Genomic DNA, 22,585 nt, shown 5'->3' with positions numbered 1-22,585 from the left:
CTCTTAGCCTATATGGTACCTGCATGTCATACAAAATTAAAATTGTGATCTTTTCATTTACAATAAAAATATGCACAAATGTGAGACGAAAGCGATTCACAATATAAAAATCTTATTGGTTTGTTTGGCTTTTACTTTAGCAAGACTTTCCATAGTTACATGTGAAGTGACGGGATGTGTTGAAGAGTGCTCATTGTACAGGCCAGTATTGGGATAGAAGTAGTGCTCACAATTTTTCACCCTCTGACTGACTAACCTACCCTGATCCTTCCTGTAAAGATTGCAAATATTGACACATGATGGTTAAATCATGAGGGTCTCAGTCTCACATACCATAATGTGACCTGAGCTAGGCTTGGGTCACTTTTATATTCCAAGTGGCAGCTTCGTACAGCATGACGAAACTGGAAGGAGACCACAGGTGGGGAGGCTGTTGTAAGGAAAGGATGCATTAAGAATGCTGCAGGTTATTCGAGTACTGTTTGTTACCTTTACACCTCTTGCACTTGTCATAATAGGAGATAGCCCAGAATGGAGCATTGACAGCACAATTCTCCTACAGTGGGTTAATTAATGTCACTGAAAATTATTTACACCCAGTACATGCACACATGCACAAATACATAAACAGCACTCTACCAACCAATGATGCCATTTCTTGGCCAGACACATTAAGTAAGTCTTTCAGCTCTGCCTGCATATTATACAGTGTTGGCATTATCTTCTTCCACTACAATGTCAGATACACATGCAACATAACTGGGCATTCTCTATATACATAAAAATTTCATGCATTATAAACCTACCAAAGCTTCCAGTCCACTAATGTCCTCAGACAGCTCTGAGTCTCCCAACAGAATGGTGACAGTGTCCTGATAACACTGAACATATGCACACAACTGGATAAGGTGTGAATTGTCATTTTCATCTGAAGCCTGCAAAAGAGTAATAGTGTAGAAATGAATGTACATTATGCTACAATATTGTTGTTTTGGCCATAAAACACCCGGTACAAACTGATGCCTCTTGTACAGGTAGGTACACGGGAGCATTTCCAGTACATGTGTCTAGTATCAGCCAACTCACTTCATTGTCCTGCACTTCAGAGCTGGCAGTCTGTGGGGTATACAAGTTGCTACTATGACAACTGGCATGACTGTCACTACATGAAACACTTGACAGCGTTGGTGACACGCCTGCATCTTCGCTGTTGCCACTAACAACAGGATCCACAATAACATCATGATCAGTCTTAACTTGGAGATTTCCTTCAGGGAGAACACAACGATCAGGGAGATCCCCTTCAGTTAATGTAATACTTGGTGAGGTTACACCATTGGATAGTGTAGTAGGGTCATCATTATACCTGTCAACAGGCAGTAGATTTTCACTAGCCTTCATGTCTTCATGAGATACACCATTATCGTGTAGTTCTGATGATGAGATTGGACTGTTGACAATTTTAGGCAATGGATGAATGTGTTTAGTTTCACCTTCTGTAACTGACAATGGCATGTGTGCTTCTACCTGGTAGCCAACTTCTTCACTATCAGGATCCAGTGAAGCCCATCCATTCTCATGAACCACACACACTTTAACACCAGAGTTGACTGCTGTGTCTGCATCATCATTATCTACTTTGAGTTTGGATGTTTCTTCTGACAAGCCAACAGGAGTAGCAGGCTTGTCACCATCTACACTGCCATCTTCTGCTGTGGCCAGACTAATTGAGTCTTCAGGTGGTAGTGGTGATGCTAACATGTTATCATCTTCTTCATTGCTACTGTCATGTTGTGCTTGATGGTGTGTGTTAGACACTCCAGAGGTTATGTGTGGCACCTCTGCAGACTTCACTAAGGTACTAGTGCTGCGGGCCTCCATGCTTGATAACAAGTCACTGGCTTGTTCATCAGGTGTGACATCTTCCACAGCCTCCAAAATTGGTTCAGCTACTATTGAATGATGGCTAGGAGGTGTCACCAAAGGGGGTGTATGAAATCCTTCATTACCATTCTTTGGTGGTCGAGCAGTAGGTATTGCATTGGCATTGTTGTTGTCTGCTTTACCATCAACTTTATCATTATTGGTTGGCTCAGTACTTGGTTCACCACTTGCTGGTGTTGTTTCTTTTGGAGATTTTTCTTGTGGTTCTGCCTCAATGTGGTAGCCCTGAACTGGGGAAGGGGTAGCATCCATATTTTTTCTTCGCAGTATCCAGTTGGGGGAGGTCAAGCTGCCTCGTCCACTGCCATATTCAGCAACTGCTTGTTCTGCAGTGTTCACCATACCTGTTCTAAAAGTAGGTGTTCTGTTACGTCGCCATGCACCGTAAGGACGTGGTGACCGTGTATTCTCCAACCTCTTACTGGTGTTGTCAATCACCGAATGCCTTGCTGTACTCCTCTCAAGCAAGTTAGCACGGCACTGCTTGATGTCTGCTACCTCTTGTTCTGTTAGAAACACTTCTAGCACCCACAGATTGTGTAGCTTTAGGGCAACATCACCTACAGAATTATCCCATTACATATCGTACTCGCAACATAGATACATTTGGAATCAAACTATTTTAAATGCATACCTTCCAGTCCAATCTTGAAAACCTGTAATAATGCACCCATGATGATTTAATAGTGCAAGGATGGCATGTAATACTCACCTTGCTCATGTCATGGACTAAGCCAGAGTGTCGTACATCATATTCTACCTGTGCTACTAAACATAACTTCTTCACTATGGCAGCTGGCAGCTGAGAACACACAATTCTAGTGGGTGAAATAACCAGTACGCAAGATGGTATATCGAACCACTGTGTGTGTGTGTGTGTTTTAACAGTCATAAATAGTGTGATTTCAATGAATATGAATGGTGGATTGTCTATGACTTTGTATTTGTATGAGAATAACTTTTTGTGATTGTTTTAGACCAATATGAAAGTTGAAATCGGTGCACCTTTCATATCAATATGCCACTAACAAATAACTAGCCACAGCTTTCATTATCAAAATGAAATCATAACACTATGGATAGTGTATATACACACAAATACAATCTCTTGAGTGCTATGTACAGTATGTGTAACACATGTTAACACTTTGCATGTTGAGTTTGCAAGTCATGTCACATGGTGTATGCTCATTTACAAACTTTTTATTATGCACTATCAAGCCTCCAATCACAAATCGATTCAACTGACACTCCCGAAGTAAACGAGAAGCTGACACAAACAGAGGCATCCCCTTCTGTAATGGAAGTCAAACATACATTACATACATACATACATACATACATACATACATACATACATACATACATACATACATACATACATACATACATACATACATACATACATACATACATACATACATACATACATACATACATACATACATACATACATACATACATACATACATACATACATACATACATACATACATACATACATACATATACGTATGTAAGAGTTAAAGTACTATATTTAGTCTCAACACCACTCTTTGAGTGCTATCAAGAGTTACCAAATAGTGGAGAGCATCTCCACTAATATTAACTCTTGGTGCTATATATTTGATGTATAACACGAGCCTATGCAGTGCTTTAACTTTATAGAGAACTGTCAACTTGAGGCACACACAAGATACACAAAACAAATATTGGATCAGTGTGTTGGCTCAGGACACACACATAAAAAAAGATTTCTAGAAAAATAATATACACTAACGTACTATAGTACTAGAATTAAAGTGCTTGGATCATCACCAAATGTAATACTCCTTGTTTAAACACTTGATATTGAAACAATCCCTACTAGCTTGTGTAAGTATATACCATCTGTAAGTATATTGTGGTTGTATCTGTGGTCATACATGTCAGAGTGGTCAATGCATCCAGCATACTGTAGTAAACAAACAAGTATGTATAGTACTGTAAACAAACCTTTGGTAGCTCAAGGTAGGGTAAAGAATGAAAGACCGTTGGAATGAGAAATGGCACATGACAGACTAGAGCAATGATGGTGGCAAAGATCTCCTCCATGTGGACAATAAACTGATCCCAATCTCTCCTGGCCAGCTAATAAGTCAAGACACAAGGAAAAAAATCTTAATAACTAATGCTAATAACTCTACATTTTGAGGACACACCTTCAAAATTCTAGACACTGACTGGTGATAAAATGTGAACAAATCATTGATAACATTCAAATATTCCATTGTCATTTCTTGTGGTTCCTCTGTCCTACTAGCCAGCATCTATGGAATAGGTGGTTGTAACAAGTGCATACCACTCACTCACTCACTCACTCACTCACTCACTCACTCACTCACTCACTCACTCACTCACTCACTCACTCACTCACTCACTCACTCACTCACTCACTCACTCACTCACTCACTCACTCACTCACTCACTCACTCACTCACTCACTCACTCACTCACTCACTCACTCACTCACTCACTCACTCACTCACTCACTCACTCACTCACTCACTCACTCACTCACTCACTCACTCACTCACTCACTCACTCACTCACTCACTCACTCACTCACTCACTCACTCACTCACTCACTCACTCACTCACTCACTCACTCACTCACTCACTCACTCACTCACTCACTCACTCACTCACTCACTCACTCACTCACTCACTCACTCACTCACTCACTCACTCACTCACTCACTCACTCACTCACTCACTCACTCACTCACTCACTCACTCACTCACTCACTCACTCACTCACTCACTCACTCACTCACTCACTCACTCACTCACTCACTCACTCACTCACTCACTCACTCACTCACTCACTCACTCACTCACTCACTCACTCACTCACTCACTCACACACACACACACACACACACACACACACACACACACACACACACACACACACACACACACACACACACACACACACACACACACACACACACACACACACACACACACACACACACACACACACACACTCACACATGCTACACATACATACATGCACGCAGACACACAGTGCATGGTTAAAATTATCTTTTCAAGTCAATATACAACAAATGGATCAATTAATGGTATTAAGTTATATGAAAATTGCAAAATGCTACAAACTGCAAATTTCCACTATAAACAACATGGACACCTGCTAGAATTCCTAACATGTACACACTGCACAAGTGCAAACGCATTTCTAGACCCAATTTCCACTCTAAAATGTATAGGGTGACATTCTCTCACCATTAAATATTTCTGGCCCAGCTGCTTCACTGCACAACCAACTGGGTGTATCTTGATGTAGGATGGAAAATTACCAAACCAGTCATAATGGAGCGTCACCAGTCCCACTAGTTGTGAATACTTGTCCACAACCTCCAGCTACGAAAGATTACAATAGTTTACAAGTGTTCTTTATGTTGTATGCGTGCTGCACACATTCATATCAGAGTATATTCATGATGTATGCTGTATTATTCCTGCTATACTTGCAGCAAACAACAGACCTCGGCCATAGAGTTGGTGGGGTGGTGGTAAAATACGGTAGCATCTTTAAACTGGTCTCCCTCTCTCGTCAACTTCGTCCTATCCACGATAATAAACTCGCGATCATACCCTCGATCCATTCCTGCCTAAGCATGTGACCATGTTCTAATTGTTTAGGGCACCAACCCGTAGTAATTTCCAGCATGAGAGGCCGTTATGGACGTGGCCATGGATAACGAAGAACTGCAACAAGAGGAGTTTTATGCCAAGTACGAACCACTGGAATTGCTAGGAAAGTAAGAGGGTACTATTAGTGCTTTGTAGTATCACGTGACCTACTTCTCACCCACTAACAGAGGCTTGTCCAGTACAGTAAGAAAGTGTGTATCCAGAGAAACAGGGAAGGAGTATGCTGTGAAGATTATAGATCGATCAATTGATAATGCCATCTCAGAGTCGATCAAGGCTGAAGTGGAAATGTTACGATACCTACCACCACACCCCCACATCAGTTAGTTCTGCTCTCCGGTAGATTTGTAATAAATTAGTTATTTATCAAGGGTACTTGAAACTAATTCCACAGACGATTGACATTATATTACTGATCTTCCCATGTTGAATTTTTTGTCTGAAGTGGTTATATATGGTGATTGTGCACTGTTTATCCAATTGTCCCATCCTTCCAATATAATGTAGCACACTTTACTATAGGCCAAGTACATGAGCAAGTATTAAAATACAACTCAAGTTTAAAGTATACTTTGCTTTCTTATCCAGTGGTATAGCCATGCAGACTTTTTCCATGCCCACACACTGGGTGAGCTAGCCATTCAGTAACACAAATACACATGCCCATCTTTATATGGAGTACATCAATACAGCATTTTAAAAATGTGTTATGCATCACTGCGTACATATAATTTACCTACACTACTGTATGTAAGCAACCTTACTCGAAGCAAACACTAACTAGCTATTGGCCTTCTTGCTTGTTACATACATCTCTGCATGTGTCTTAATGCCACACTAGGAAGAAACTTGAATTAAAGCACAAGGTGCTTTTAGTCTTCTATCACATATTAACTATGTCCTGCCGCTTGACTTATTAACCTAGAAACAACAACAAAAAAAAAAAAATTGCTGACTTAACAAGTACTCCATACTGTTTGAACTATCACTAAGCAGTATCCATGCGGCTAGATGATTGCTAATGGTTGTAATCACATGATCCTACTGCCTCCTGTTATTTGTTGAGTTACTCGTAGGGAAAACCCCTTGGATTACCCCTGTCCATTGACTAGCCAGAAAGAAAAGCATTGGCAAAAATATCACCATTAGTTTTGTGTAAGTCGTGTCTTGTACTTATTTTTTTCTCACAAATTTTTGAATTTCGTTGGATGTTTTTGGACACCCAATAAAATTATGACTTTTGACAGGGTTTTCATCATGAGGGAACTACCAGTAGTGTTGTAGTTTGTCTAAGTAGAATACATAGGCAGCACTTTTGTTTTCAGTTAGAGTGTGTTCTTTATTTTGTATACACTTAAGTCTGTGGCACGTATGACTATAATATGTCAAGGATGTGCCCACAGTGGCTGGCAGTGACATGAATTCTTGAAATTTGGCTTATTTGTAGTACCACTAAGAATATTTCATCCATTATTTATGATCAATCTCAGAAACTATAAAAGTGCATAGTCTATTGCAATCCTTTCTCAAACTTGTCAAATTGTAGATGTCTGCTCTTGACACCTTTACTGTCGTGTGTAATTATCTGGTTGGCTAAATACTATTTCTCTTGAGGAAAAATCCACTTTTATTTTTAGCTGTTGTTTTTGGGGCTCAGCTCAATGGGCAAATCGTACATGCTATAATCCAGAATACTGCTCTGTAATACCTACCAATCGTTGATGAAACAAGAATCTTCTCCCGTAATGTATAGATACAGTTGATCTTTAATCTTTGTTGTATTCTCCTTTTAGTTTTGCTGCAAGACATCTTCCAGTCACAAGCCTTTGTGTTCTTAGTCTTTGAACTGTAAGAATCAATTTTACTGTACACAGTATACTATCTGTCTATGTCAGGGCTAATTGCGAACTGTTTGACTATCTAACCCAATATGTGAAGTTATCTGAGAAAAGAACAAGGTGTCTCTGTGTGTACTGTGATATGATGCGTGCATGTGTCTGTGTCCATGTGCATTATGTGTGTTATATTAGAGTAACATGTGTTATATACAGTAATAATACAATATACACAGGGTACTGATGAGACAATTGTTCTCAGCTGTGGAACACCTACACAATCACAACGTGGTCCATCGTGACTTGAAACCAGAAAACATCCTGTTGGATAATGACTTGGTGTTGAAGGTATCTGATTTTGGGTTTGCTACTATTGTGAAAGAGGGCGAACTACTAAATGGTAAACACAAAGTGCTAACTGTAGTTGACTACATATATGTCAGAGAGAACAGATTTGAAATAACAGAAATTCCTCAGTATTTATGTACCTCTTGGGGTCATTGTTTGTGCTCTTACCAAAGTGCCCACTTGTGTGGCATGAAATATTAGTTTTTATCATGGTTATATTGCACTCCAACATATCACTCAGCTGTGTTAATTGCTGGTAACACTTGTAACAATGATCTAAACCAAAACAGCCAAGGTATAAAAAAAGAGTGCGGCCCCCAAAAAGGCCAGGATGAAAAAAGATGTGAAATCCAAGGTGGCAGCCAAGAAATGGCTGTGATGGTAGGTTAATGGCAAAAATTTTAATTACGACAATTCAGCTGAATTTACGTTGCCTCCTCCATTAGGATTCAGCGCCAAATTCACCTGAATTGTCGTAATTAAAATTTTTGTCATCAACCTCCCATCACAGCCATTTCTTGGCTGCCACCTTGGATTTCACATCTTTTTTCACCCTGGCCTTTTTGGGGGCCGCACTATTTTTTTACAGCTTGGCTGTATTGGTTTAGATATCACTTCTTTTTGTATTGCAAGCCACAAAGCCGGCCTTAAACTGGCTTTGGTGCTTCCTTTTAACTTTTTTTTTTCTTTACTGCAGGAATTGTGGAACAAAAGAAGTAATTGTGTGTATACCTTTTTGTCTAACTAAATATTTGTATATTTAACACTGAATGATTATCACATACTGTAGTTAATAAGGTGACTTCTTACATAACTGAACTGTAGCTGAAGCTCTCATTGTTTGTAGCTGAACTCTTTTCAGGGTGAATTGTTTCTAGCTGCACTCTCTACATGGTGATTTGTTTCCAGTACATGTTTCTACAGAGTAATTTGTTTGTAGCTGATTCTCTATAGGGTAACTTGTTTCCAGTTGATCTTTCTACAGTGTGATTTGTTTGTAGCTGATCTCTCTACAGTGTAACTTGTTTCTAGCTGAACTATCTACTGGGTGACTTGTTCCTAACTGATCTCTCTACATGGTGATTTGTTTCCAGCACATATTTCTTCTGGGTGATTTGTTTGTAGCTGATCTCTATAGGGTAACTTGTATCTAGCTGATCTCTCTACTGGGTGACTTGTTTCTAGCTGAACTCTCTACTGGGTGACTTGTTTCTAGTTGAATGGGTGACTTGTTCTTACTGATCTCTCTACATGATTTGTTTCCAGCAATCTGTATAGGGTAACTTGTATTTAGCTGATGTCTCTACAGGGTGGCTTGTTTCTAGCTGATCTCTCTACAGGGTGATTTGTTTGTAGCTGATCTCTCTTCATGGTGACCGCTCTATTAGGATGACTGCTCTATTAGAGTATCTCGATTTCGCACTTGCTACACCAAGTTGGATTTCATGTTATAACTCTGTGGCTTTAATTTTACACCATCGAAGAGCCTTTCTAAAATGATTACTCCATCTGTGCAGCAATTTTCAAAGCACTACTCCAAGCGGTTTATCTGGTAGGTGTGGCAAGTAGTCATTTTTTATTAGCTAATCTCGATTGCATAATTGTTACATACTGTTGGTTTTTTCGTTGTATCTTTGTGGTGTTTAGCTTGATTTATTTCAAACTACAAAAGGTTTGAGGTTCAATAGTTAACCTATTCACCCACCGATTTTCAGCTTCTTCCCATAAGCGGTTTACCCTGTAGGCGTGACAACATATTGGTGTTATTTTTTCGTGAATAATTGCTAATAACTCCTTCACTGTTTATCATATTTCAGCCAAACTTGGTACCAAGATGTGCCTTTATACCCCCTTCTGTGTGCCAAATTTCAAAGCAATCGGATATGGCATTTGCGTTTTATGGTAGTTCTTGTAAGTGTGTGAAAAGACAGAGAAAAAAGAAGGAAAAAAACAAACAAAGAAACTAAGCCAATTTTTGAAGTCGAATATCTCAGGAACGCTTGAAGTGATTTCACTCAAATTTGGAATGTGGAGTACTGACGTTGGCGCGTCCACAGCAAAAATTGTCTTGTTTCATAAAGGCAGCACAAAGTTACGGAGATGCGAAAATCACGTTTTCTTTCTTCCTGTCAATATACTCACGGGTGTTGTGTGCTGGCTTCTTGGCCGCATGACACACTACCGTGTGTCTTGATGTACTAGTTATACCCCAGTACAAGGATAACTATGATTTTGCCCAATTGTACCGGGATATATTCCGATGTATCATGAATCGCAATCCATAAATCATCATTCATTCATCACAAAGCAACTCAAGAAGTATAACAAACACATATACATCATGGGCACTCTATGTAATTGCTAACAATGTATCTATCTTACCCAGTCTGCCTCTGCCTACATGGCATGGCTGGTTTTGAGGTTTGCTCCCACACACTGGGGTGATAAGTTAGTTATCACCCAGCCAATATAGCACTTTGATCTTTCCACGCATTGGGATATATGAGTACAGGTACATGGTACTTGAATAACATGCATAGAAAATTAATGACATCTTGATAAAATCTGTACTTAAGCAATATCCATACTGAAATTTTTATAACAATTGATGCATTGCACTTCACTTCAAAATTTGTGCCCAGTGATACCTATATGGATAACAATCACTGCATTGTTGATTCCCACCATACCATAGCAGTAGAAAGATTTGACTAGCAAGATTGTGATAGTCAACCTGTCTTGTTGATTATTCTACCTAAACAAAAGCCAGTGCTCTTAGTTGGCAGGTCGCTATGGCTTCTGTTAGAGGGAGGAGTTACATACATTGGTGTCATAGAGGATTTTAGATGACTGTATTGGCTTCTATGGTCTTCTGTTTACTGTCTGTATTTGGGTTAATTTTATAAAGTTCAGGGATCATGGTATGTACATTGCATGTACAAGCACACAACTGAGTCTGTGGAAATGTCAAGAAAAAGTTTTCACAACTAGTTGATGTCATTTCTAGAAAGAATTGTAAAACAGAAAAATTGTCTTTTACAGAATTACTTGGTACACCTGGCTACTTGGCACCTGAGATGCTACAGGTTTCCGTTGGCAACCCAGAAGTTGAGGGTTATGGCAAAGAGATAGACATGTGAGTATTTGTGACAATCCCTTTCCAATTAGTTGCATTGTATTTTCATCACAGGTGGGCGTGCGGGGTTATCATGTATACCCTGTAAGTGTTGTCTGTGGTGTAAGTAGTAGTCGTAACAAAATGTGTTTGTGTGTACTGTGTAATTCCTGGGTGGGAAGTTTTGTTTGTATGTTGAAGGCTGCACTCAAGGCATGTGTTTTAATAGTAAATGTTTGGCTTGTGTGCACTAATTTAATGAATGAACATTTGTATGGAACTTCCTCAACATTTCTTTTGCTGATAATATTGGGTACCTTTGTCACTCCAGATTGGCTGGTTTCCCACCTTTTTGGCACCGCAAGAGAATGGTGATGTTACGGAGCATCATGGAGTGTCAGTATGAGTTTGTCAGTCCAGAGTGGGATGACATCTCTGAGGGACCAAAAGAGTTGGTGGGTTTCAACTGCTCTATGTGTTTTGTGGTGTACGTTCCTTACATGTATTTACTAGATACGTCAGCTGCTTGTGTTGGATCCATCAGAACGACTGACAGCCACTGAAGCTCTACAACACCCATGGCTACAAATCCGACCAATTCAGGTGAACTTTGATACTGTTCCCCTAAACCCCAACACACATGCATATGCATACACACGCGTGCAGGCACGCACGCACGCACACACACACACACACACACACACAAGCAAAGGCTTTGACTGCCATATACATGGTCATGCCTGTCCAGAAAGACTGCACTATTTAGATGCTAAGGGTCAATGCATGCAAATCTATTCAGGACTAGTAACCCACAGGAGGCTGTTTTATGGGTGAACACTGGAAATCCCACTTGAACCTCGCCCAGATACAGCTGGATACCACAAAATCACCAACAAATTATGTCATCTACTATATAAAGCTGAAATGCTGTCTGTCTGTCTGTGACTCCTGAACAGTAGCACCGATTGACCCCGGATTTGCTGCATATTAATAAATTGCCATCTAGCTGGCACCAAGGAGTTTATTAATAGAAGTTGTAGCATGTCCCGTTTGCTGTACAGCGCTGAAAAATCGCCATTACCGCAATTTCGTAAATAGGTATTTCGAGCACAGCTACTTCCCACTAAATGCAATGGCGATTGCAGCCTTATGCCATTGATCTACATTATAATACATACCTTTTGGTGGTAGTTACATGGCGAATTCTACCGCTACAACGTCACAATGGAATAAAAGTCTTGAACATTTACTGACACGTGACACGCCCACATTTCATCCGTAATTAACTTCAAACTCTACATGCCTACTCTTTACCCCAAATTGTTTATCCAGTGGTGAAATTCATGCCTACAACTGTCGTGTATGATCCGACGAACACCAAGAGAGGTCTGATCTAGCGGTAAGCAGGAGAGATTAAGCCGATACAATTAACACGCCAGTCATTACTACTCTTCATGAAAAGCCCAAAAACATTAGCATACATGCATGCATATATTCTAACATAATTACATAAGAAATACAATTACAACTATAATAGTCATCCTCCGGCCGCCGCAACATCTTTGTCCACTCTGTCATTCGTGTGCAGGCCTTAATGGTTGCTGCTCTTGTTGGACGGGAGGATACTCCGGTGTCATCTACAGGCTGTTGGTAAGTCTCTTGAGCATTGTTATTCACTGGGTGGATATCTGTACTAGTTTCAATGTTGACTTCTAATGGGTAGAGTTTTGTAATAGGCCGATCGATGTGACCACTAGCAGTTTGGATGCTGGCCGATCTTACAAACCCATCACCACCACGCTGCAAGTCCTTCACTATGGCCAACCTCCACTTCAATCGTGGGCAGTCATCATGAACGATTACCACATCTCCAACCCTTATAGTTTCCGTATTAGATCCATTGTTGTTTGTGTGAGCCTCTCTCAGTGAGGTAAGATATTCCCTCCTCCATCTCGTCCAAAAGTGATCAATTATTAAGGAACGGGCTTTGGCCTTCTTACTGAGGCTGTAGTGAAGGTTCTTGTTGTCATGATAATCTTCATCATTCGGTTCATCTTGCATAACTGTTGGGTGTGGTACAGTACTGATCATCCTCCCATATAAGAGATGAGAAGGCGTCAAGGGCGTAGGCTCATTTAAGTCAGTGCCAATGTATGTCAATGGTCGGTTATTCAGATGAGCTTCTATTTCAACTATCAGCGTCTGTAAGCTTGACAGTGTTACAAAGGTGCGACCAAGTGTCTTCTTCAGGGCATTCTTGGTTAGGCCAATAAGGCATTCCCAATATCCGCCATACCATGGAGCACGACGAGGAATGAATCTCCATTCGACACCTTGGTTGCCTAGGGTTTCCTTTACTGCTCTTGATTCAAATAATGCCTTCAGGTCATCTGCAGCTGACATAAAGGTTGATGCGTTGTCGGACAGTACAAGTTTTGGCAATGATTTCCTGCTGGAAAAGCGTCGAAAGACTTGCATGAAAGTCTCCTCAGATAAATCATTCACAACCTCCAGGTGGACAGCTCAGGTACTGGCACAGGTGAATAAACACATGTACACCTTATTCTCCCCTTCTGGTGTTCTAATATATAGTGCTCCAGTGAAGTCTATGCCTGTGACACTGAAAGGGTCCATCTCTTGTAATCGGCACTTTGGTAGTGGTGGTGGGTTCGGTGCCCTGTAAGGGGTTCCAGATAGTTTATTGCACACAACACAATGTCTTAAAATATTCCTCACGCATTGTCTGGCAGAGGGTATCCAATAAGCCTGTTGGAGGTATGCAACAGTACTGTTTGTTCTAGTATGAAAATTCCTTTCATGTGTATCATGGACAATCAGTTCAGTAAGTGGGTGTCTACGAGGGAGTAGGCAGGGAAACTTCATTGAGTCTGAAACTGGAGCGTTGTGTATCCTCCCCCCACAACAGATTTGAGAATCCTTATTCAGGAAGAGACGTAGTTGACGAACTAACAGAAGTCGCGTGGGTGTTTTTTACTTGAGGGCTGCGTACTCTTTAACAAATATTTCCCTCTGGACAGCTCCTATCCACAACCTTTGTGCATAGTGTAGTTCCTTAGAAGTTAGTGGACCAGTCACCTTCTGCGATGGATGCCTTACATTGTGTATGAAGTGTAGGACATACCCGGTTACTCTGAGAAGTTTAGTCAGTTTGCTGTGTCTTTGAATGTTAACAACAAGCTGTATTCCGGGCTCTGTGTCGACCAATCCTCCAGCATCTGTATGATTGGTCTCTATCTCTTCAGAGGTAGTGATATGAAGTACAGATGCAGGTGACCATGTAGGCCAATTACTCACGAATGGTAACCAAGGTGGACCTTATACCCACAACTGCGATGATTGGAACTGAGTGGATGTAATGCCCCTCGTTAAGAGGTCTGCTGCATTGTCTGTGGTGGGACAATATCCCCACTTGTTACTAGGGAAAAGGTTATTGATTTCCTGGGCTCGATTTGCAACAAAGGGTTTCAGTTGTTTGTTACTAAATATCCAATGGAGAGAAATTTGGCTGTCACTCCACAGTCTTACTTCCAAGGCAAGTTGTAGTGTCGTAGATATAAACTTAGCAAGATGAGCAGCTATTACCGCAGCCTTAAGCTCTAGTCTGGGTAAAGTGATGTTCTTCGTAGATGAAATGTGAGACTTCGGCAACATGGGTAGAACTTTGGAGATACGTCACTGCCCCATAAGCCTTAGTGCTTGCGTCAGCAAACACGTGGAGAAATAATGGAGAATTGGTACATAGTGCAGAATATCTTCAAGTTAGTACGACATCAGCAGCTTCTTCCATGTCAGTGGCTATTTGTTTCCAGATGTCTTGTAGGTCCTCCTCTAGTGGATCATCCCACTGTACCTTCTTTCTCCATAGCTCTTGGAGGAATAATTTGGCTCGTATGGTAATGGGGGAAAGCCACCCAAGTGGATCAAATTGTCTTGATGCTGCTTGTAGCACACTGCGCTTAGTTATCTCACCATCAGTTTGAATTTGCTTCTTCACAAGGCTAACTGTGTCTGTGCAAGTGTTCCATTTCAGGCCTAAGAGATTGACAGTTGTCTCAGTATCTAGTGTCTGGACCGCAAAGGCTCTCTCCTGTAGTTTGTGACTGTTTGTTGCCCATGATCGCAGGTTGAAGTTGGCATCTTTCATGATAGTTCTAGCTGTTGTGTAGTAATGTAGGATGGCCTCTTCTGTTTGACACCCTGATATGATATTGTCTACGTATAGGTTTACTTTCATGTTACTTGATACTGTCGAGTTGTACGAGGTCAGATGATAATCCAAGGCAGCATTAAGCATAAACGGAGAGCTGGTTGAGCCAAAGAGTACCACCTTGAATCTATACGTGGTAAATGTACTTTCTGGGTCATTGGGACCCAATAGTCATAAAAATCTGGTGAAGTCGCGGTCTTGTTCATCTAGTCTAACATGATCGAAGGAAGTCCTTCTCAATGTCAGTAGATAGGGCGTAATGGTGTGCACGAAAACGGATCAGTATACCACAAATATCATTTAAGGGTGTATCACCAATCGTCAAGCAATCATTCAGGCTGACATCATGTTTAGATTGACGACAGCTGCAATTGTACACGATTCTAACTGGAGTTGTTACTGAGTTTTTGTGTACTGGATGGTGTGGTATGTAGTGTACCTTGTTGTTCTGTACATCTGATGGTGGAACCTTCTCGATAAAATCTCGTTTCTCTTGTTCAGTTATGATTGTGCCATAGAGTTTGAGTAACTCAGGATGACGTCCCAACCTCCTTGCTAGGGAACGTGTCTGACGATCACAGACATTCAAATTTGTTGGTAAAGTGGGGTGGTTTTGTTTCCACGGAAAGCTGACTATGTAAGAGCCATCACTGTCTCGTGATATGTGATTGTGTTGATAATATTCCATGAATGATTCAGACGACTGTGATAAATCTTGTGAGGAATCCAGGGGATCGACTGATAAGTTTGACATGGTAGAATTTATGGCTGAGCATCCAGTAGTGTCATGTGTGATTGAAGTATGTAGCACACCAGCAGTTGTCAACTGGGAGTGTTGTGGTAATGGCCCTGAGAGTAGATAGCCTAATTTAGACTGCATGGCAGTGGGACCATTTCCCCTGATTATGTGGTTCCCAACAATCTCCCAATAGTGGTCCACTCCTATTAACAGGGAAATATCAAACTTGCAAGTGGCACTGACTGGATGAGCAAGTTTCACACCACTTAGGTATGGAAGAAGACAAACGTCTGAATTGCTTAGAGCCTGAAGTGGAGCAGCAATAGTGGGTACTACCGTAGCAGAGATATTAACATCACCCACATTAGTCTCAAGTGTAAGACGAGCAATTCCTACTTGTTGCTTAGTGGTATCTCTACCAAATGACGAGAAAGCACATTTTCCTGGGAATGTGGAATTGATCCTAGCTGGTTTGTTAAAGCCTGGGTTATGAAGGACCTTTGAGCCCCTTCATCAAATAAAATATTGGCCTGAGCTCTGGTACACCCAACTCGTACTGTTGCTATGGCTGTCTTTAGGAGACATGTGGGGCTGTAATTAGAACCAACATTTTGTGTGGTATCTGTTAGACCAGAAACAGATTGAATGAGAACAAAAATTGCTGCTGTGGGCTGTAGAGGGCTTTGTGCGGTTGCTGATTTTCCCCCTTGTAAGACTGATGGATTTCCTTGTAACAGAGCTCTCAACTCTCACGCATTGCGCGTGAGACACACGCATTTGACTCCAATCTCACTCTTGGTTTTGCAACTCACGCATGGTTTTGCAAAAATCTCACGCATTTTTCAGAAACAGACTGTCTAGCTTTATAATGTAGTCTCTATTAACTTACAATCCAAGCCCGTTACAATCTTTGTACCCCGCGACAACGATCCGTATACTTTCATACTTGAGATTTCGTAGTGAACGGCGCTGGCTCTCTTGTATCACATGCAAATACACGTGCAGCTGCACTGTGATGCTGCAGCAAATTTAATTTTTATCTCTAAGGCTTCCTATAGTGAATAGCATCCAATATTATTCACAGTGGTTGTTTACTTGTAATATCTGGTTAGCTCAGTACAAGTTACTCCCCTTTCACAGTGGCCTTTGTGCCAGCATTGCCGGTTATGGTGTTTTCTTTGTGTATTGAATACAATAAAGCTCACAGTAGCAAACAATAACTCTATAGACTATGTTACATACTGTAGCTAAATAGTATAGTTGTACCATGCAAGTGAGTTGTTTTTACTGCTTTATCACTTACATTAATAATAATATTTTAAGATGCTCTCAAATCTGTATAATCTAGCTATTTTTCAAAATTTTCCCAGGGTACATGGCCACCAGACCCCTTAGTTAAGTATGTTTTGCACACTGTCGGATGTTCACCAGCATGTCTCACTCCTACATACTTATTTCTCACTCATTTTAAACTCAGTCATCACTCTAAGGTAACTGACAGGTTGAGAGCTCTGTTGTAAGGTTGATTGATTCCCTTGTAATGTTGACTGGCTCCCATGTGTGGTTGAGCTTGTAAGGCTTGGGCTTGTAAGGCTTGGGCTATTAACACTACTAGTATTCATATCACAAAGGCTTGTGTGGTGCTTTCTATGGCATTTCTTGCATCTGTTCCTCAAATTACAAAGTGAAACCTTGTGTTTGCCTAAACAGTTAAAATACTTTCCTTCCTAACGATATCCATTAGTGCCCTTAAATCAGTCACCACATCACAACAAATCGACACATGACAGCCCTTACAATATAAGCACACTGGTTTAGTACTCACCACTTTCTTATCTCCTGTAATTCCCTTTCGGATACCAGTGTGGAATGAGCTGGTAACAGTTGAGTAGTTGCGTTCACCTGAACTGTCCAATCCTGATTCAAGGACTAGTATTTCCTTGTCAATGGCAACCCGGAGCTCGTCAATGGTCCATTCATCAGAAGTGTGGTCTCTAGTGAGATTTCGCTTGATTACTGGGGGTAGCTTGTTATAAACAATGGGCACAAGGAAGTCTCCAAACGAGTCCTTGGATTTCCCCAAGGATTCCAATCCCCGTATGTGGCTCTCAATTGCGTCATGAAATCTCCGAAGGCTATGGGCAGCATTGGTGGGGGTTTCAAGATCCAGCAGAGCTTGATGATGTGCATTGACAATTCGTTGTTTCTTGCCAAATCGGGACTTAAGTAATGAAATGGACTGCTTGTAATTTGCATTTGTTAGAGTAAATCCACTCACAGTTCGAGTAGTGTCACCCTCCAGTTGTGCTCTCAGGTAATTGAACTTTTCTACACCTGCTTGTATGAACAGCAGCTTCGAAAGAGTCCCAGAAGGACTGCCACTTGATTGGATCCCCAGAAAACATGGGAAGATTCAGTTTAGGGAGACGACTTGCAGATGTTGATGGAGCTACATTTCTCGGAGGAGTAGGTTCATTACTAGTCTTGTGTAACTCCAAATAACGTTTCAGGCAGGTGGTCTTCTCAATAAGAGTGTCCTTAATTTCCTCAGCTTCGAATATCTCGCGTTCCAAATCCTTAGGGTGTTCGACTCCAGCTGCTATCTTCAAGTCTAGACCATCGATCGATTCCGCTTTCCGTTGTAACTGATCTATGTAGGATAAGGTGAGAGTAGTAGTTTCTTCGTCCTTCTTAGTCAAGTTTAGTTCCTCAATTTTTCCGTAGATACGTGTTAAATGGGAGTGAAATGCCTTTCTCGATGCCTTCAGCTTGGCCACTCTCTCCATCTTGGTTCACTGTGAACAAAGACAACAAATACGTACTACTTGAACGATGAGCTTACCTCTTGTGGTACTGTTATCAGTGCCACGGTACAATGACGTTTGTGACTTGGGTTATGAGCACAGGTGAACCAATCCGTTCGAGGCTACCTACGTCCAGTCATGGATTTTTTCTCCTTTCTCTAACTTTTCAAACACACCTTAAGTAGCTAAAGTCTTTGAGCAGGCTGTAGGACCAGGTGTCCTACAGACCTTCAGCACTTGTGCTGTAAAGCATTAATAAAAAATAAATTAAAAAAAAAAAAATCCTGGTCACAGAACCAAAAATAATGTCGTGTATGATCCGACGAACACCAAGAGAGGTCCGATCTAGCGGTAAGCAGGAGAGAAGCAGCAGGCAGGAGAGATTAAGCCGATCTAGCGGTAAGCAGGAGAGAAGCAGTAGGCAGGAGAGTCATTACTACTCTTCATGAAAAGCCCAAAAACATTAGCATACACGCATACGTCTATTCTAACATAATTACATAAAAAATACAATTACAACTATAATAGTCAGTTCACGACAACAACTAGTGAACTAACCTAACAATTCAGCAAGAAAGCAAACAGACAGGAAAGTCGAAGTATAATATAACGTGAATTTACGGAAATATGCTTACCTTGCAATCCCATTGCTATGTCAATAGTAATGACGTCAGACACATGTGACGTGTTGAAAAATTCTAAACAATCTTCAATGAAGGAAAGTGAGTTTCTGTGCTTTTAGAATGGTAAATAGGTGAATCACAAGAGTAACAGTGAGGCATGAGCCGAGAAACTGGAGTTACCGTACGTAATAAACTTCCAAGTGAGTGGATAGTTTTATAGTTCGCACTTGGGCACAGCAGATGGATAACAGTGGTAAACTTGTGGGTATTTGCAGGCCCACTTTAGTCTAGCTTTAATGCCCAGAATCAAATGTACACTTGCTGTCTGTTTTATTTTTACAACATGTGTGAGTCACTGTCAGAGATTATACATCAACTTGAATGCCTGCTGCATCGATGATGTTATTATTGTTACAGTTGGTGAGCTAAATGGATCATGGACATGTACCCCAGAGTGTATTTTGCTTCTGCAGCAATACATGTATGGTTAAGTACAAACAATACATTATAGGCACAATATTATATCAATCATTCAGCTCAACCTGCACGAAGGGCAGGTACCGCAGCTGAAAAGAAGCAAATGGGAGTTGTCGAGGCTACGAGTGAGCCAAGAAACTGAGTGAGTAGGATGGAATTTGTAGTTCGCACTTGGGCACAGCAGATGGGTAAACTACGAGTATTTGCAGGCCCGCCTTTAGTCTAGCTTTAATACCCTTAATCACATGATCAGCTGGCAACTTTAATTCACCTTCAATCACATGGACGCACAAACCAACTCCATATGCCACATATGTACAATTGCTGTTTGTTTTATTTTTTATAATGTGCGAGTGTGTGTGCGTGTGTGTGTGTGTGTGTGCGTGCATGTGTGTACGTGCGTGCATGTGTGTGTGTGAATGTCAGAAAGATTATACATCAACTCGAATGCCAGCTGCATCAATAATATTATTAGTGTTACAGTTACAGTTGGTGAGCTAAATGGATCACAGACATGTACACTAGAGTGTATTTTGCTTCTGCAGCCGTACATGTATGGTTAAGTACATGCAAACAATACAACAGGCACATTATTATATCAATCATTTAGCACAACCTGCACAAAGGGCAGGTATCGTAGCTAGTTGTACATAAATTTATAGCACCCTTACTGTAACATGCGTGTCACTGTATTGTGTAGATTACATGTGCCTCACATGCATGTAACCCTCGTGTATCATTAAACTTTCATGGTTTACATGACATCATTTTGAATATGTATGGTGAGAATATAAAAATATTTCTTTTCTATACAATGACAGCATTACTGGAAATCTGGCCATTTTTTAAACTGTTTTGTGTACATGTTTGTTGTAGGAACTTCCATTTGACCCAAGAAGAAAGTTTAGGGTATGTTAATTAATCTAGGTGCTATGTGCTTTGTATACACTTCACAAACAGGCTATGGTACATTGCATTTACATCTGCTTATTTCTACAAACTCTCAAGAAGCCAGTTGTCATCCTAAACATGGCAATGCTGTCTAACAACCCATATGAGTTTAAGTATGTCAGACGGTCGTTGGATACATGTGCATTTGGCATGTATGGACACTGGGTGAAACGTGGTGAGCAGCAGAACAGAGCAGCACTGTTTGAGACCGTCCCAAAGTGTCGGGTAGCCAATGCACGATTTATCATACACGAAAAGAGTAATCCACAAATACAGAAGACTAGAGTACACAAAGCTCTACAACGAATGCCAACAATGGTGGATTAGCATCAGTATAATTATCACTGGTATGCACACCATAAACCATACAGATTATTCAATCATATTTGTATATATTTTAATGGACGTGTTGTAAACATACAGTGAATTATTATATTTGACATTTTTAAATGTCATTTCTGCTATCGGTTAAATCAACTGGGTGGTGAGTAACAATTGTAAACATGGACATTACAAACATTTTCACATTTCAATATATGTCACTAGTCATTTCAATATGTCCCTGTAGTTTGTAGTTGGGAATGACAGGACTGTATCCAGGAGGTAGATAAGTTTGGGGTGCACCCTGGTGACATGTGAAGATTTAGGAAGCCAGGCTCTACAGATTATGTGTATTGATTTAATGGGCACAAAATGTCCTAATACTCTGAGTTTATTCAGTGGATAGGTCATTGAAATCCAACTGAGTGGTTTCTGATACCATTCAAAACTTGCTAAAAACTATTCTATTAGATTATTTGCTGCACTTCTCTCCTTTACCTTCTTTATTTATAGCTAGCATATCTTGCATACACATCAAATAATATGCATAGTGCTGCCACAATAGTATATCAATACATCAATAGTATCGATATAACAAGGTGGTGATATGGTATGATATAGCCAATCAGTTATATTGATGGTTGTGTGATCATTTAATTAAGTAATGTGTTGATGGTGTAGTACTGTAGTGGTCACAGGCCAGCCTCAAAGTAAACTGTGAGGTTTTAAGGTTTCTATGCAGTGCCAGCCACTTTTCTCAACCGTATAGCAGTAGTAAAATATACTTGAAACCTAGTTACCATGAGTAACTTTTACTTGTGGTATACATTCAACTAAAGTTTTAACTTACAATTAGGAGTATATATGTTTGGCTTGCAGTTGTTACAGTTAGTTGTATGTCGTGATATATGTTCATAATTACCGCGACAAAACCTTGGTGATAGCTATATGATATAGAGTTTTTCCAGAGTCGCAGCACTAATGCAGTGGTTGATCAAGGATTTGGCTGAATGTTCTCCCTAGATACTAGGAACAGGCTGACCCCTAAGAATCTCTACATTAGACAATCTGTACTAAGGGTGCTCAAAAATTCATATATAATAATTACAGGGGACCCATGGTGCAGGCTAGGGAGAGAGTCAATGCCAGTATAGTCTGTACAAAATCACAGCCATAGGATTATTTTTTATCATATCCACACCATCACCATGCCTCTACTGATAATGGATGCAGATCAGATCAGTGGTGAGTTTCTGTGGTTTTAGTTGAACGCTCCTTTTAATTCAATATTGCTGTGGTGAATTTATACATAGATCCTCCACTTATGATTTATCATAGTAAAACTATGATAAAATATAGTAGTAAAACACCATATACTACTATATTTTAGCAGTAAAACATAATTGTAATAACTCCCATTGTAGCCCTAAACCCCCGCCACTTGTGTAAACATAGCCACTTTGTATGAGCTATTATC

The 22,585-nt window shown here is 40.5% G+C and overlaps 2 protein-coding genes across 2 annotated transcripts; one reads left to right on the top strand and one right to left on the bottom strand.

Annotated features, from left to right (window-relative positions):
* Window positions 1-26: 26 nt before the first annotated feature.
* LOC136242120 (uncharacterized) lies at window positions 27-5,783 on the bottom strand. Its single transcript, XM_066033527.1, has 13 exons — window positions 5,499-5,783; window positions 5,236-5,373; window positions 4,146-4,253; window positions 3,940-4,074; window positions 3,145-3,239; window positions 2,657-2,762; window positions 2,579-2,600; window positions 1,087-2,504; window positions 807-935; window positions 644-730; window positions 490-556; window positions 334-430; window positions 27-271 (listed from the first exon to the last, which is right to left on the bottom strand). Exons 1-13 carry the CDS (start codon window positions 5,616-5,618, stop codon window positions 97-99), a joined length of 2,697 nt encoding a protein of 898 aa, XP_065889599.1. The 5' UTR covers window positions 5,619-5,783; the 3' UTR covers window positions 27-96.
* Window positions 5,610-21,249, top strand: LOC136242125 (phosphorylase b kinase gamma catalytic chain, liver/testis isoform-like). The gene is made up of 11 exons (XM_066033534.1): window positions 5,610-5,774; window positions 5,835-5,989; window positions 7,461-7,515; window positions 7,563-7,625; window positions 7,739-7,902; window positions 10,893-10,986; window positions 11,041-11,070; window positions 11,297-11,420; window positions 11,479-11,568; window positions 20,713-20,745; window positions 20,797-21,249. The coding sequence occupies exons 1-11, from the start codon at window positions 5,695-5,697 to the stop codon at window positions 21,112-21,114; spliced, it is 1,206 nt and encodes a 401-aa protein (XP_065889606.1). The 5' UTR covers window positions 5,610-5,694; the 3' UTR covers window positions 21,115-21,249.
* The last annotated feature ends 1,336 nt before the right edge of the window (window positions 21,250-22,585 follow it).

The sequence above is a fragment of the Dysidea avara genome, chromosome 13 (assembly GCF_963678975.1).
Source record: "Dysidea avara chromosome 13, odDysAvar1.4, whole genome shotgun sequence".
NCBI classification, from domain to species: domain Eukaryota; kingdom Metazoa; phylum Porifera; class Demospongiae; order Dictyoceratida; family Dysideidae; genus Dysidea; species Dysidea avara.
This window is presented reverse-complemented; position numbering and strand designations above follow the sequence as displayed.